General features: G+C 36.9%; 1 protein-coding gene across 2 annotated transcripts; it reads left to right on the top strand.

Moving 5' to 3' along the window:
• The first annotated feature begins 207 nt into the window (after positions 1–207).
• Lcch3 (Ligand-gated chloride channel homolog 3) lies at positions 208–13,718 on the top strand. 2 transcript variants are annotated; one of them, XM_089732224.1, is made up of 10 exons: positions 208–689; positions 5,703–5,800; positions 6,957–7,024; positions 8,378–8,523; positions 9,045–9,199; positions 9,651–9,766; positions 10,069–10,237; positions 11,142–11,390; positions 11,995–12,180; positions 13,252–13,718. In XM_089732224.1, exons 1-10 carry the CDS (start codon positions 595–597, stop codon positions 13,428–13,430), a joined length of 1,461 nt encoding a protein of 486 aa, XP_089588350.1. In that variant the 5' UTR covers positions 208–594; the 3' UTR covers positions 13,431–13,718. The 2 variants fall into 2 exon arrangements, with proteins under 2 accessions (XP_089588350.1, XP_028028566.2); XM_028172765.2 differs by having other exon boundaries at positions 211–689; positions 9,045–9,202; positions 13,252–13,716.
• The last annotated feature ends 850 nt before the right edge of the window (positions 13,719–14,568 follow it).

Raw genomic sequence — 14,568 nt, 5'->3', positions numbered from 1 at the left:
ACATGTCGGGGCTAACAGTTTGAAATTCGAACTGTTTGTTAAATACATAAAGTTTCGTGTTTATAATTCAGATTCAGTTTTATTGTTTTTTAGTCGAAGTAACAACTTAGAGTTAGCGTTGACTTATTAGATTTCACGTATAGTTTAATGTGGATAATCTTATTAATCGGCTCATCGTTACATTATATAGTTTATCCTCTTGTTGTTTTTTAGTGGGAGTATAAGATGATACATTATATGTGTATACTAATTTAACATAGTTTAAGATGTAGTTAAACTTGTGATTATGGAGAAATAAAAAGGAAATCGTGCGAGATTTACGGCGAATAGCGCACGCGCGACGGCACTCCGTATGCCGCTGTTGCCGCGGCCGCCCGCCACACTTCACGAGACCCCACTGCTGATCGCGATCGCGATAACTTTCAGTACTTCCCGACCGACGCGATAACTTGCCAATTTCGTGATGAAAAGTTTGTTAGGGTTTAGTAAAGCACGTTAATGTCGGATGCAAGTGAAGGGGTCGAGGCGGCGATGGTGAGGTTGCGGTGATCGCGCGATGTGCCGCGAGTCGCGCGGACGCGCCATCGTCGTGCGATGATCGCGCGTCGCACGCCGCGCTGTCGTTTGCACGCGCTTAAACTCGCGTGGGTTATCTTTATGCCAATCGTTTTAACTATCGCCAAATCACAGTAAGTATTAGAACTATGTAAAAAAAATACTTTTTTTTTGTAATGAACCATTGAAATTTTAAACACGGAATCAATTATTGAAACTTATTTCACTTACCACACTTGGCTGCCGTTGCCTAGGTTTCCTCCACGGCTACATTACCGAACTTTCTTTATTCAAAATCTGTTAATTTCTTTTTGTTTTATAATATCCACAGGAAGTACTAATGTACTTTTAATGTTATTAATATAAACGTATCAAACTGTATGAAACTGGTTGAGATTTTCAGAAAAATAAATTTTGCATTAGTAATGGAAATAAACTTATGGAGTAAAACATGACATTAGTGATAAAAAAACTTTCAGGAATGTAAAGTTTACTCAAATATACAATATGTACAAGTACATATAAAAACAACCCATTTTACACAAAACCAGCTGAAACTGAATGTTTGTTAAAACAAAATACAGAAACATTATAAACATATATACATTAGGTAGCAATCCTGGCCGATTGCACACTTGGCAACTATACTGCTTTATAAAAAAGAATAAAGTTAAAGATTACTAAGAATGTACTAAGGGCCAGGGTGTTTGTTTCATTAGGGAGTGAAATTTAATTCAAATTCAAAACCCTTCCTGATTATTCGATTGCCCTTTGGCAAAGCTTCCCCCACAACTTGCAATACTTTCTGTTCGTAACTTTTCTTCTCTAAAGTAGTCAAGTTGCGTTCTTTCTTTCTTCTTCACGAGGATACCACATAGTGATATCTTTTGTTGATTTTTCTGTCTCACTCCTTATGTATCTAGTTTTACTGCAGTTTCATTGAACTGGAAGTGATTGAAATACCCAATCCTTAGTAAAAATAAACACATTAAGGACATATATATCAGTTTAACACTTTTTTGTGCCTCGCAAAGACATTTTAAGTGGTGCTCGCCCGCCGTCGGCAACCGAACCGCTTAGTTAATTCCTTTTACTACTTCGAACTTCATGAGTTTAAATTGACTTTAACCGAGGCTGTAACTCAACCGAGACTTAAATTAAACTATAATTAAACTACTACTACAAATTTAAAAATAATCAATTATCGAGACTGCTTATTTAAGTTAAACGAAAAAAAATCGTAACTACGTCGTCCTTGAAAATGAAGCAAGTTTTACATTAGCGAACATAGAATAAAATTTAGGAATTTCCTCAAAATCGATTTTTTAAACATGTGTATGTATAAACTTCAATGGCATTTAAGCATAATATGTAACTGGCAGTAGGGCATGTTGTAGAGCCGCACGGATTGGTAGCACCATTCTGCCTATTACCACTGCCACACAATCGTGCGTTTAGGCTTGAAGAGCGAGAAGATCGTTAAAAGAACACAAGACTTCGACCTTATATCTTAAGGCGGTACTTACGTTGTGCTATATATATGGACTTCGGTAAGAACTCATAATAGCTCGTTCACATCGTCTTCTCGTATTGAGAGTGTATAATCTCAAAACTTACAAATTTTACAGGAGAGTGTTTTAAAGGTTTAACATGTGATGTTTTTAATATTAATCATCTTAGCAAAATTTTTTTTTTTACCAGTTACATTATCTGTCTTTTAAAGTAAGATAAAATTATGTATTAATTTTGTTAATAGTAGTCAAAATATAGGTAAACTAAAAAAAAAAAGAAAAACTATAACTAAACTACGCTCTTTTGACAGTATTTATGAGAAAAATACTGGTGATAGATACCAAATGATTCCGCATATTAACTTAATTTTGGATATTTTTGGAAATTGGTTGCGCTGGTTTAAAACTGTTAGTTTTAGGTTTCGAAAATTAGCAACATTTTAATTTGGTTTTGCAAATCCTGTCCCATCCCTCTCCGGCACTTTACCTACGGACGCTTAAGCTGTACACTTTTAATGCGAAAAGACGATATATCAGCACTAAAAACATGACAAAAGTATTGTCTCGGTACTTACTTTTTTTTTTTTTTTTTACGAATACATTACAAATTGTAACGAATCATTAGAATATTCCGAATACTTACCAAAACCACAAGCAGCGCTAGACGTGTATACCTACTCGTTTAATTTAAGTTCATAATATCTTGTTTTATATGAAGCGTTTATTACAAATAGTAGTTCGATTTATTTACGCTATCGAGAACGTTAAAAAACTCGCACTAAGCACGCTGGTATTAAGCTGTTGAAGCTCAAAGACATGATAATGTGAATTTTTTTTTTTTTTTTTTTATTGCTTAGCTGTGTGGACGAGCTCACAGCCCACCTGATGTTAAGTGGTTACTGGAGCCCATAGACATCTACAACGTAAATGCGCCACACACCTTGAGATATAGTTCTAAGGTCTCAGTATAGTCACAACGGCTGCCCCACCCTTCAAACCGAAACGCATTACTGCTTCACGGCAGAAATAGGCGGGGCGGTGGTACCTACCCGTGCGGACTCACAAGAGGTCCTACCACCAGTAATTACGCAAATTATAATTTGTTGTATAATTTATATAATTTGTTGTATAATTTATTGTATGAAGGGCGGGTCCACATTTAGGACTGGAACCCATGGTTTATTCGTGGAAACCATGGTCAGGAAACTCTCACCTACCCGTGCGAGCTCATAATGCGCCCCACCAGCCGTATTCGCAGTATTTTAGATCCTTGACTATTTAAATTTAATAAATTTATGCATTTGGTTTCCTATGTGCTTCTTCTTTTAAAGATCGATCCGACAAGTCTTACGAAAATTTGTGATTATTTTCTAGTCTACCAGTTTAATTTCTTATTTATATTATTTCGCAATTTTTCTCATACATAAATGAAAAAAATGAGCAGATTTTCTCTTCACCTTTAGGGGTTTTCTTCAAATTCAATTTCACTACGATGTAATTTATATCCCGGTTTCAAGAGTTTAAAATAAAATTGAGTTACAGGTATCTTCAGATATGCAAGTCGCTTACGAAGGCTTTGCAATGTTTTAAGCAGCCTTTTTAAAAACAGTTGGATTTTTAAATGTTTAATTTCTCTCGAGAATACCTCATGTGTGTTAATTTACATTATGTATTTGAAAAACTGCAGCTTAGCTATCAATAAAATCTTTATGTTTAGTTACATTTATAGTTAGTTGGTTTATGATTAATATCCTGACATTACACGATAACACCTCGCAGAGAAAAGTTGAAGAAAGTTGTTGTTTCATTTTTCAATGCATTTGAATGAGTTTTTTTACTGCACTATTGTGTATTGTAAGGGCAGTTTCACGCTTCAAGCCGGAACTCACTTTGCAACAGAAATAGTTGGGAAGGTACTTTCTGATTCGAGCTTAGAATACGTTTTAAACCAGCAGATTGTTTTAGAGTATTTGCACTTATTGATATGTCAGGAATTATTAAAATCAACAGCAGTATGTACCTATAATCAACTGGATTTCAGGTAGAAATAAGAATCTTTGTTACCTTTAAAAAGAAAAATGTTTTCGTACCTCGTGTTAAACGGCGTCTCAAATTGTTTTTGTCGGGAAGTCATTTAATATGGGATTTCGAAAAGCCTTACTTGAATTTGCATTAGTGTTTGAAGTGACACGGTAATAATTCTGAGTGTACCATATGTGGGGCTCGGTTATTCGCGGACTTCTTATTATTACAATATAAATCTTTTGTATTAATATATAACCCGGTACGCCGGGCGGTTTCCGCGTTACATCTGTAATAATAATAAAAAAACATGTGATTTTGTTTTTCATTCAATTACCTATGTCTCTCACGGAGCTCTCCTACAAGATCGACATGCGATCGATTTTTTCATTGATGCGTGAGAGAATCACAAACGAGCAAAAAACTTTTCGCTTGTGTCCTTGCTTAGATGCATTAATTTATAAACGCCCAAGGAAACAACCTAGTGCCTGCAAAAGATCGCGATAAATTTTTTTTCAGGATTGCTTTCAATACCGTCCGCAATGTAAAACAAATTAAATTAAAACTTACGCGTTGAGTCATTGATCTTGCGCGAGGGTCATCAATTAGTTACTTTCACATTAAATTCCGAGCTAGTTATTAATACTAAGTTTTATGTAAGTAAGTATTATACTAAGTAGTATAAGAAACAAAATCACTTAAGTATTATAAAATACTTTTCTTGGACGAGCATTTGAATTTTTTTTTTATTGCTTAGATGGGTGGACGAGCTCACAGCCCACCTGGTGTTAAGTGGTTACTGGAGCCCATAGACATCCACAACGTAAATGCACCACCCACCTTTGAGATATAAGTTCTAAGGTCTCAAGTATAGTTACAACGGCTGCCCCACTCTTCAAACCGAAACGAATTACTGCTTCACGGCAGAAATAGGCAGGGTGGTGGTACCCACCCGCGCGGACTCACAAGAGGTCCTATCACCAGTAAATTGTAAAATTGAATGTAATTTTCCGCTTAGGAGAACAGAAATTCATTTCCATATCGACTTTGAAAATTGTCCTTATAAAAAGTGATATGAAAAGATGTGTGTACTTTCTTAGCGTAGATAGGCAGGCGAGTTCATGGTATCTCTATAGCCGAACAATCAATGGAGCCTGCAGATAATCCTGCCTTTCTTCAGACATGCCTTTTTATTATCTTAGCAATCAGACAACCGAACAATCAATGGAGCCTGCAGATAATCCTGCCTTTCTTCAGACATGCCTTTTTATTATCTTAGCAATCAGACAAGCGTACGTCAATCTCATATCATATATGCACTACCGTCCATGAATAATTACAATACTGGAGGTTGCTGCTTATTATAAAATAATCTCCTTAAGCCACATTTGGAGGACATGTCGTCGTGGCGCTCCAGAAATATCGTGGTGGGTAGTTCATTCCAGAACGAATGTGGAAATATCTGAAATGATGAGAGGCAATTACGATGATGATGACAAATTCGCGGCAGAAACAGACCGATTAGACACGATCGTAGGCACATGCCACCCTTTAATCTATAGTTGTAATGGTTGTGAATGTTCAGTTTGATAATTCAGTGTGATTTTGTTTCAGAAACGAGCGTGCCGTGGTCGCTCGACTAGAGAACGTGACGCATACCGTGTCACGGATACTCGACGGATATGATATACGTCTACGACCTAACTTTGGCGGTAATCAATCTTTTATATAAACCGACAATCTGGCTAATAACTAACAATAAGTTTTTTCTATCACTCATCCGTGTTAGTAACAATCATTGCACATTGATTTACAAAACCACAAATTACCATTGATGTTTGTAAATGGTATACAAAATTCGGCTGCAGATCGCAAGCGGCGCTTGTCACTACATAGTATAAAACAAAGTCGCTTTCTCTGTCCTATATCCCTATGTATGCTTAAATCTTTAAAACTGCGCAACGGATTTTGATGCGGTTTTTTTTAATAGATAGAGTGATTGAAGAAGAAGGTTTATATGTATAATAACATCCATTAAATAGTGGAGAAATCAATAATAAATTACAGTTTCCGAAGCGAAGCGAGGGCGGGTCGCTATTTTACCATAAAATACTATGAACAGCTGTAGACAAATGTCGACGCGTTCCGAATTACATTCATTAATACAAACCAGTAATGTCGCTTGTCGTGTGCAATCCTGGGTATGCGCCACTGTCACCGCAGCGTGCCTTCAGATATGGAATCAGACATTAATTTGTATGCTTGTTATTTGTACAAATAAGAGACAAGGTTGATTCTGTTTATGCCAAATAAGACGAAACTTACATAGATAAACATGTGAAAAATAATAATTACATAATATATTGTAGTTTAATTATAAGTACAAAGTGCGTGTCTTAATTTTGTTTGGTAAATTTTCAATCTATAGTTCATTCATAGAACTGTTCATATAATGAAAAAATACTGAATTGTGTGCGATGTCCTCCTTAAAGGCAAAGTTCCCTTCTACCTCTCCATATTTCAAATAAATTTAGTTTTTATTCTAAATGTAAGCTATCCTAAAACTAACAGACTATTCAAACATGGAATTTAATATTCAAAAACATAGTCTGTATGTATTACGTGTGACTTGGGTTCATATCAGTACGTTATGCAATGCATTCAAAATTCTGTGTACACGAGAAACATTACGCTCCACTCTCCGCGTCTCCGAAAACTAAAATTAATGTGTGTTTCGCGAACCATAAAGATCTCGTATTATTGAGAATTTACTTCAGCAAACCGCAACTAGTTTCGTCAGCGGTTCCCGTGCTCCGCATATGGCCGACCACATTGTTGCTTCGTTGCACAAAACGTTATTATTTCCAGGAGATCCGCTGTACGTTGGAATGGACTTGACTATTGCTAGTTTCGATGCAATCTCTGAAGTCAATATGGTATTTATTATTAGTATTAATTATCTGTATACTATAAATTCTTAGTAATTCTTTTTTAATCATCTTCATTTCACTCCATGTTATCATTTTTCACAAAAATAAGAATATAAATTAAAATAAGATATGACCTAAAGGTCTTAGTTACGAGGTCATAAAATGTCTTAAAAAAAAAGTTATTCTTTTTTTTGTTTTTTATTGCTTAGATTGGTGGATGAGTTCACAGCGCACATGGTGTTAACTGGTTACTGGAGCTCATAGACATACAACGTAAATGCGCCACCCACCTTGAGATATAAGTTCTAAGGTCTCGGTATAGTTACAACGGGTAACCTATCCTTCAAACCGAAACGCATTACTGCTTCACGGCAGAAATGGGCGAGGCGGTGGTACCTACCCGTGCGGACTCAAGAGGTCCTACCACCAGTTATTACGCAAATTATAATTTTGCGGGTTTGATTTTTATTACACGATGATTGATTTTAATGTTTCCTTCACCGTGGAGGTCAATCGTAAACATTTGTTAAGTACATATTTCATTACAAAAATTGGTACCCGCCTGCGGGATTCGAACATCGGTGCACCGCTAGATACGAATGCACCGGTCATCTTATCCTTTAGGCCACGACGACTTCATTTAAAGCTTGATCTTCATATAACCATGTACTTAAGTACGTACGGCTATTAGCAATACAAAAGGGGTATCAAATGATAATAATACTTCCATTAATATTGTTCCATAATAGTGCTTTTGGGTTTAGGTTACCCTCAATACAAAGGCACTGTGAACACGTATATTGAACACGTGACGACTAGTTTAAAATAAGACCACATTTTAGATGTTCTAATTTTATTACGTCAAGCCATTTAAAAGCCATCAAGGTAAAAATATTTGTGATAAAACCGAACCAGGATGTAAACATCATTAAGAAGGCCGAGATACTGTAAGACGACCTTGCCGGTCTTGATGTTCCCTGAGAGGTTTCGGCATACATCAAGGACTTGTCACTATTAAGCAGTTGGTTCATCGTAATTCATTAAGCTTTTAATAGCCACGGAAAGAGAGCAAGGCCATCACTTGACATACATCGAGGGTCGACGTCGGTCGAGGGGCGGCGTGCTGCGTCAGCCAATCGATGGCCGTCTTTACCCTCTATCGCCACTCACCGCTTGTCGTCGCAGAGGTCACCGCCCACTTATCAGTACATAGCTTTTGTATATAAGGACACATAATCATTAACTTAAGTAAACAATTTCGTTAAAATGTACTTCGCATTATATTACATACAAAGCTTGAAGAATTCCCTTATTATATCCCTTTGTTACGTAAGATAGATAGCTTGTCCTGCATTTCAGGATTATACCATTACACTCTACTTAAATCAATATTGGAAAGATGAAAGACTAGCCTTCGGATTGCCGGAGGAGGTTTTGACGTTGTCCGGAGATTTCGCGGATAAGATCTGGGTTCCGGACACCTTCTTCGCAAATGACAAAAATAGGTACGTTCACATTTTTGAAGCGCTTGATTTTTGGATAGTATTATTTCAATTAATTTTAGATTATTTGAAAATTATTCGTCGGATAATACGAGTTATATTAACGATATGTTTTTTTTTATTGCTTAGATGGGTGAACGAGCACACAGCCCACCTGGTGTTAAGTGGTTACTGGAGCTCATAGACATCTACAACGTAAATGCGCAACCCACCGTAGGTAGCGGCTTGGCTTTGCCCCTGGCATTGCTGAAGTCCATGGGCGACGGTAACCACTCACCATCAGGTGGGCCGTATGCCCGTCTGCCTACAAAGGCAATAAAAAAAAAAAAATATAAGTTCTAAGGTCTCAAGTAGATATGTAGTTACAACGGCTGCCCCACCCTTCAAACCGAAACGTATTACTCCTTCACGGTAGAAATGGGCAGGGTGGTGGTACCTACCCGCGCGGACTCACAAGAGCTCCTACCACCAGAAATTTACCTTTTCATAAGTTTTGATAAGTAAGTTACTTTTTGTATTTTCAGTTTTCTTCACGACGTGACAGAGAGGAATAAGCTGGTTCGCCTGGGAGGTGACGGCAGCATCACATACGGGATGCGTTTCACAGCGACGTTGGCTTGCATGATGGACCTACACTACTATCCACTCGACAGCCAGAACTGCACCGTCGAGATTGAAAGCTGTGTGACTCCTACACTTGTAACATGCCGTCAGGCAGAGCTTATACGATTGTTTTGCAAGCTCAATCCTAGCGCCTGATTGTAAAAACACTCTATTATAGATTTACAATCTAAAAATCGTGGCACATGAGTGTGTTCAGTTTTTCATAAAGCATTTCTCGAGCCACAGACTTTGTTTTTAGACGATCAATCAAGTCGGATTTTAGTCCATAAATTCGTAATATTGGCAATGAGTAGTTGTATTAGAATTACGCTTCGTTTCATTGCTTTCAATTCAACCTAGTTTCGTAAACTTTAAACGTTATGATATTTAATTTTACGAGAAACAGCTATTTTCAGTTGTATAATAGAATTTACAGTCATATTGTATTCTCGAATTGAAAACATCGATACAAGAATAACATGGTGAATAGAATTTAGTTATTCTAACGAATACACGTACGGTTGCAGATGGCTACACGGTATCTGACGTGGTCATGTACTGGAAGAACACGCCGGTACGCGGCGTCGAAGACGCTGAACTACCCCAGTTCACCATTTTAGGCCACGAAACGAATGATAGAAAGGTATTTTTTTTAAATTACTTTCCACAATTTATTTTTAAATTTATTATCTACTATTACGTGTGTGTGTGTGTGTGTGTGTGTGTGTGGATTTGTGTGGATGTGTGTGTGTGTGTGTGTGTGTGTGTCATCAAAATTGGCAACTAGTGGCAGGACCTCTTGTGAGTCCTCACAGGTAGGTACCACCACACCGCCTATTTCTGTCGTGAAGCAGTAATGCGTTTCATTACAGGAATTTCAAATCTGTCTCTGACTCAAGCAAGTTATGAAGCTATGTTTTCAAAATGAACATTTACTTATTCCAGGAAAAGCTGGCGACAGGAGTGTACCAGCGTTTATCTCTTAGTTTCAAATTACGAAGGAATATAGGATATTTCGTATTTCAAACATATTTGCCGAGTATTTTGATAGTGATGCTATCTTGGGTGTCGTTCTGGATAAACCACGAAGCAACTTCAGCTAGAGTTGCATTAGGTATGTGAATTGCACATGAAATTAATTATTCGTAAGCTTTTATATGTATTTTCTTTTTGTTCCTAAAATAATTACATTAATGTTTCTATTTCGCGTTCTACTAAAATAAAATATGCGAAAAAAACTTAAACACCAATATTATTAGTTGGTTAGTTTAGGTTTATTGCTGATCTTTAATATCAATGCGTGTGAAAGTTTTTAAGACTACTATAAAATAGAGTCTTCGTGCGTTTATACATCGCATAGTCCTCCTTTATTTAATTCCTTTTAAACTGTAATAACAAAGGTATGCTGATTTAGATTTTTTTAAATTAATTTTACATCTCTATCTTCTTTATAATTATTAACATTCTTTTGTTCAAGATAATTTGGAATGCCTTTCTTAATTATTTTTCTTAATTTTATCTTATTCGTTTTGCCTTATCCAAAATTATGTAGGGTCGGGGCAGCATCTCCTTCTACCATACTCCCTAGGGATTTGACATGAGCTTTAGTTTTGATTTATATCTCCAGTAGTATATTCAATGCAACGTTTCATATGAAGTAACTTTTTCTTCTTTTGGTATTTCTTCATCCCCTTTTTATTATATTCACATTTACACTTCTTCTTTTTCTCCACCTTATCCCACTAGGTGGGTTCGGCACAGCTAATTTTTCTCTTCCATTCTCTTCTATCAGCCGTCATCTTAACACTCACTTCTCTCTCTCTCATATCGTCATTCACACACTCCATCCATGTCTTCTTCGGTCGACCTCTTCCCCCTCTACCTTGCACTACAATTTCCATACATCTCCATTTACACTAAAATTTCAAATTTCAAAAATACCAAAAGGTTAAAATGTTTCCCGTTTTGATTCGTTTTTATGTATTTTTATATTCGTTTATGTGATGAATTATTGTTAGGTATAACAACCGTGCTCACGATGACAACGATTAGCACCGGGGTCCGCAGTAGCCTCCCGCGGATCTCTTATGTTAAAGCCATCGACATCTATCTGGTGATGTGCTTCGTTTTCGTGTTCGCTGCCCTGTTGGAGTACGCTGCCGTCAACTACACATACTGGGGCGCCCGAGCACGGAAGAGGGCCAAGTTAAAGAACCGCGATCAGATGTCGACGAGTAGCTTCGAGAAGGACTTGAAGAGTTCTGGAAGTAATCTTTTTTTTTTGCTTATATGGGTGGACGAGCTCACAGCTCACCTGGTGTTAAGTGGTTACTGGAGCCCATAGACATCCACAACGTAAATGCGCCACACACCTTGAGATATAAGTTCTAAGGTCTCAGTATAGTTACAACGGCTGACCCACCCTTCAAATCGAAACGCATTACTGCTTCACGGCAGAAATAGGCGGGGTGGTGGTACCTACCCGACTGGCTACCCAATTGGCTGCTTTTAAAAAAAAGTTATAACAATTGACGTTCTAAGCTAGATCTGGTTGGCCTAAAACTGTATTTAAAAGCATATTTTACTTGTTATCAACAAAATAATAGGATCCTTACTTTATTTTCGTTCCCTACTTTCTCTAGCTCCTGTCTTAAATACTAGAAATATATCAAATAAACGAAGACGTTTCGGCAAGTATGGGTTGGTTCGATGGTCCTGTCTATTTCTGCTACAAAGCAATCATACTCTGCGTGATGAGCCGTGAAATCATTCACCAATCTGAGTCATTTCAAAAATCGAAGTGAGTTGTCAAAGTATTAATTTGGTCGCCATAAGTGTACATGTGTTATAGTTAGCCGGTACTTTTCTCAGGGCCGCGTTCTCCAGACGAGATTATAGCGATTCGTGAGTGCACCACGAGTATGGGACGGGTTTCTCCACTGTTAGGATTACGGACGAAGCCATTGCCGTCGACTAGCGGGGGTCCGCCCTCACTGAGACTACAACGCGACAACACACTACGTTACAGAACCAGACCAAATTCTAGGAATTCGAGAAGTAATGAATTTCTTTTGCCAAATAATTTAAGTCATTAATATTAGCAATAGTAGTACATATCCTATTAGATTACTGTTTTTCTTTTACTTTTTCACTGGTTGCAAAGAGGAGCTGAAAGAACATCTGGTAGTTTCCAGAGTCAAGCAACATCGGAATGTCAGAATGCAACCTCGACTTATGTACATGAAGTACTCTGAAAAGCCAGTTACACCTTTCGTATAAAATGACAACTTTCCGGCAGAAATAATGATGGTACCATCACTGCTACTATCACAATACTTCCTACCATCAGTCTTATTGTTTTCCGAGTAGTGTTTACTACTTAATAGAAATGATAGTCGTTTTTCTATCTATATATGAAGGTTGTAAAATTGATAAGTGTTAACTTTAGCGAACACATCCCATGTTTCGTAGGTTCACCTGTACTCTGCAATTTTAAATTTATATCAGCGTTCGCACGTTATCTAATCAATGCGAATGTTTTCACAAACACCAACCGATAATATCTACTGCTCGGCCGTTACTGTTATTATGATGAGAGATATAATGATGGGTTATACAGCATTATTTACACTTTATTATATACAAGTGATAAAGATCTCGATTTGCTTCAATCGATCCGTGTACGCAAGAACGCGTGCATACAGATTTGCTTTCACTTAGCCTTAACTGACATCTATGTTTGTGCAGTTAGTATAATTAAAAAAAATTTAGGTAACAATTAATTGAATAATACGAGTAATTAACTTAGCATCTCCGACCTCTGACTGTTGCTATCTCTAAGTTTATAAACTACTAGCTGTATACCCGTCCGCTTCGCTGGGCATTTAAAATTAACATTATTATTTCTCACCCCCACAAAGATTCTCATCATTAACTCCACCGCAACTGGTGTAGAGAGTCCAACACTCATATAAATATTAGCCTATCCATTAAGCACATGTATTTTCTACATGGATACCAAGTTTCAAGTTAATCGGATGAATGGTTCAGTAGTTATAACGGAACATCCGTAAAAACCACTGTAGATTAATATATTAGTAAGTATAGATTATAATTTTTTTATTTCAGATGCGGCTAATAGCAAGCCTAAGATGATGCACGCGCTACGTCGCGGCGCTACTGTCATCAAAGCCTCGATGCCGAAGATAAGGGACGTAAATGTCATAGATACTTATTCCCGGGTCGTCTTTCCCGTGTGCTTCCTCATCTTTAACGCTGTCTATTGGGTCTTCTATATTTTCGATTGATTTGTTCCCTGCATCATCAATTCCATACAAATCGTTATATATTTTATGCAAAACATTTTATATAGCCGTATAATTTATAAAACTAGACAAACAATATTACTTTATATGTTAAAGGATTATTACAGATCAGTAAATGACTGCCGATCAGGCTCAATCTATACTAATATTATAAAGAGGAAAGATTTGTTTGTTTGTTTGTTTCGAATAGGCTCCGAAACTACTGGACCGATTTGAAAAATTCTTTTTCCATTAGAAGCCGACATTGTCCCTGATGAACATAGGCTACTTTTTTTTATTTTATTTTAATTTTTTTTTTTTTATTTCATGTCTGTTTTAATGTTTCCGAAGCGAAGCGAGGGCGGGTCGCTAGTTCTGTGATATGTTGGTCGATCACAGAATTTACTTCATGAATTAATTAGTTTGGAGAATTGATCTACCTCCGACTAGGGTCTGATGAATATGCTGGTGTACCTAACTCCTGAATGGGTTCGAGTTCTCTTATCTTTCGTATTTCGAGAACAAATCGTATACTTATTGTTTTTTACCACAACGGATAGAATACATTATGCAAAGTACATATCCAATAGGCTGAAAGGCCAAACAACATTTAGTGACAATCATGATTGAAAATTAGTTAAGTCAGCTTGGCACCATGGTCAACAGTGTTAAATTTTACTAATGTAGACAGCCAAGTATACGGCCCACTTGATAGTGAGCGATCACCGACGCTCCAAAACCTCGGTAATGCCAGGGGCACCACAACACCGCTATCTAAAATTGGGTAACGGTTAATGTCTTTTATGTTAAATTTCCATCAGTTATGAATGAATATTGAATATGACTAGCGTCTACTAGACTCTGACTAGACTAGTCCATAACTACCCAAAGTACTGTAAGCTGTGCAAGGCTTCTTCGACAAAATAAAAATTAAAATATTATCGATAATCATAAATATTTTCGAATTTTTTAGATGAACGTTTGTATGACAAAAGCGTTTGTAAAATTTTAATAAGTAACACTATTATATGTAATAAAATAGTTTTCAATGTGAGTAGGGATTAGAATGCTGCATGTTGTAATGAAACTGCCAATATTGAAACAAATAAGAATTTAGATGTTTACGCCATCATATTGATAA

Source organism: Bombyx mandarina, chromosome 13 (assembly GCF_030267445.1).
Source record: "Bombyx mandarina strain Sakado chromosome 13, ASM3026744v2".
NCBI classification, from domain to species: domain Eukaryota; kingdom Metazoa; phylum Arthropoda; class Insecta; order Lepidoptera; family Bombycidae; genus Bombyx; species Bombyx mandarina.
This window is presented reverse-complemented; position numbering and strand designations above follow the sequence as displayed.

Bases quoted from the DNA above. Each gene is read 5' to 3' on its own strand.
- Lcch3 (XM_028172765.2), top strand. From the start codon at position 595: ATGATCGCGCGTCGCACGCCGCGCTGTCGTTTGCACGCGCTTAAACTC. The intron at 5,801-6,956 runs GTAATCAATCTT...TATTATTTCCAG, and splicing joins TCTACGACCTAACTTTGGCG to GAGATCCGCTGTACGTTGGA. The intron at 10,238-11,141 runs GTATGTGAATTG...AATTATTGTTAG, and splicing joins TTCAGCTAGAGTTGCATTAG to GTATAACAACCGTGCTCACG.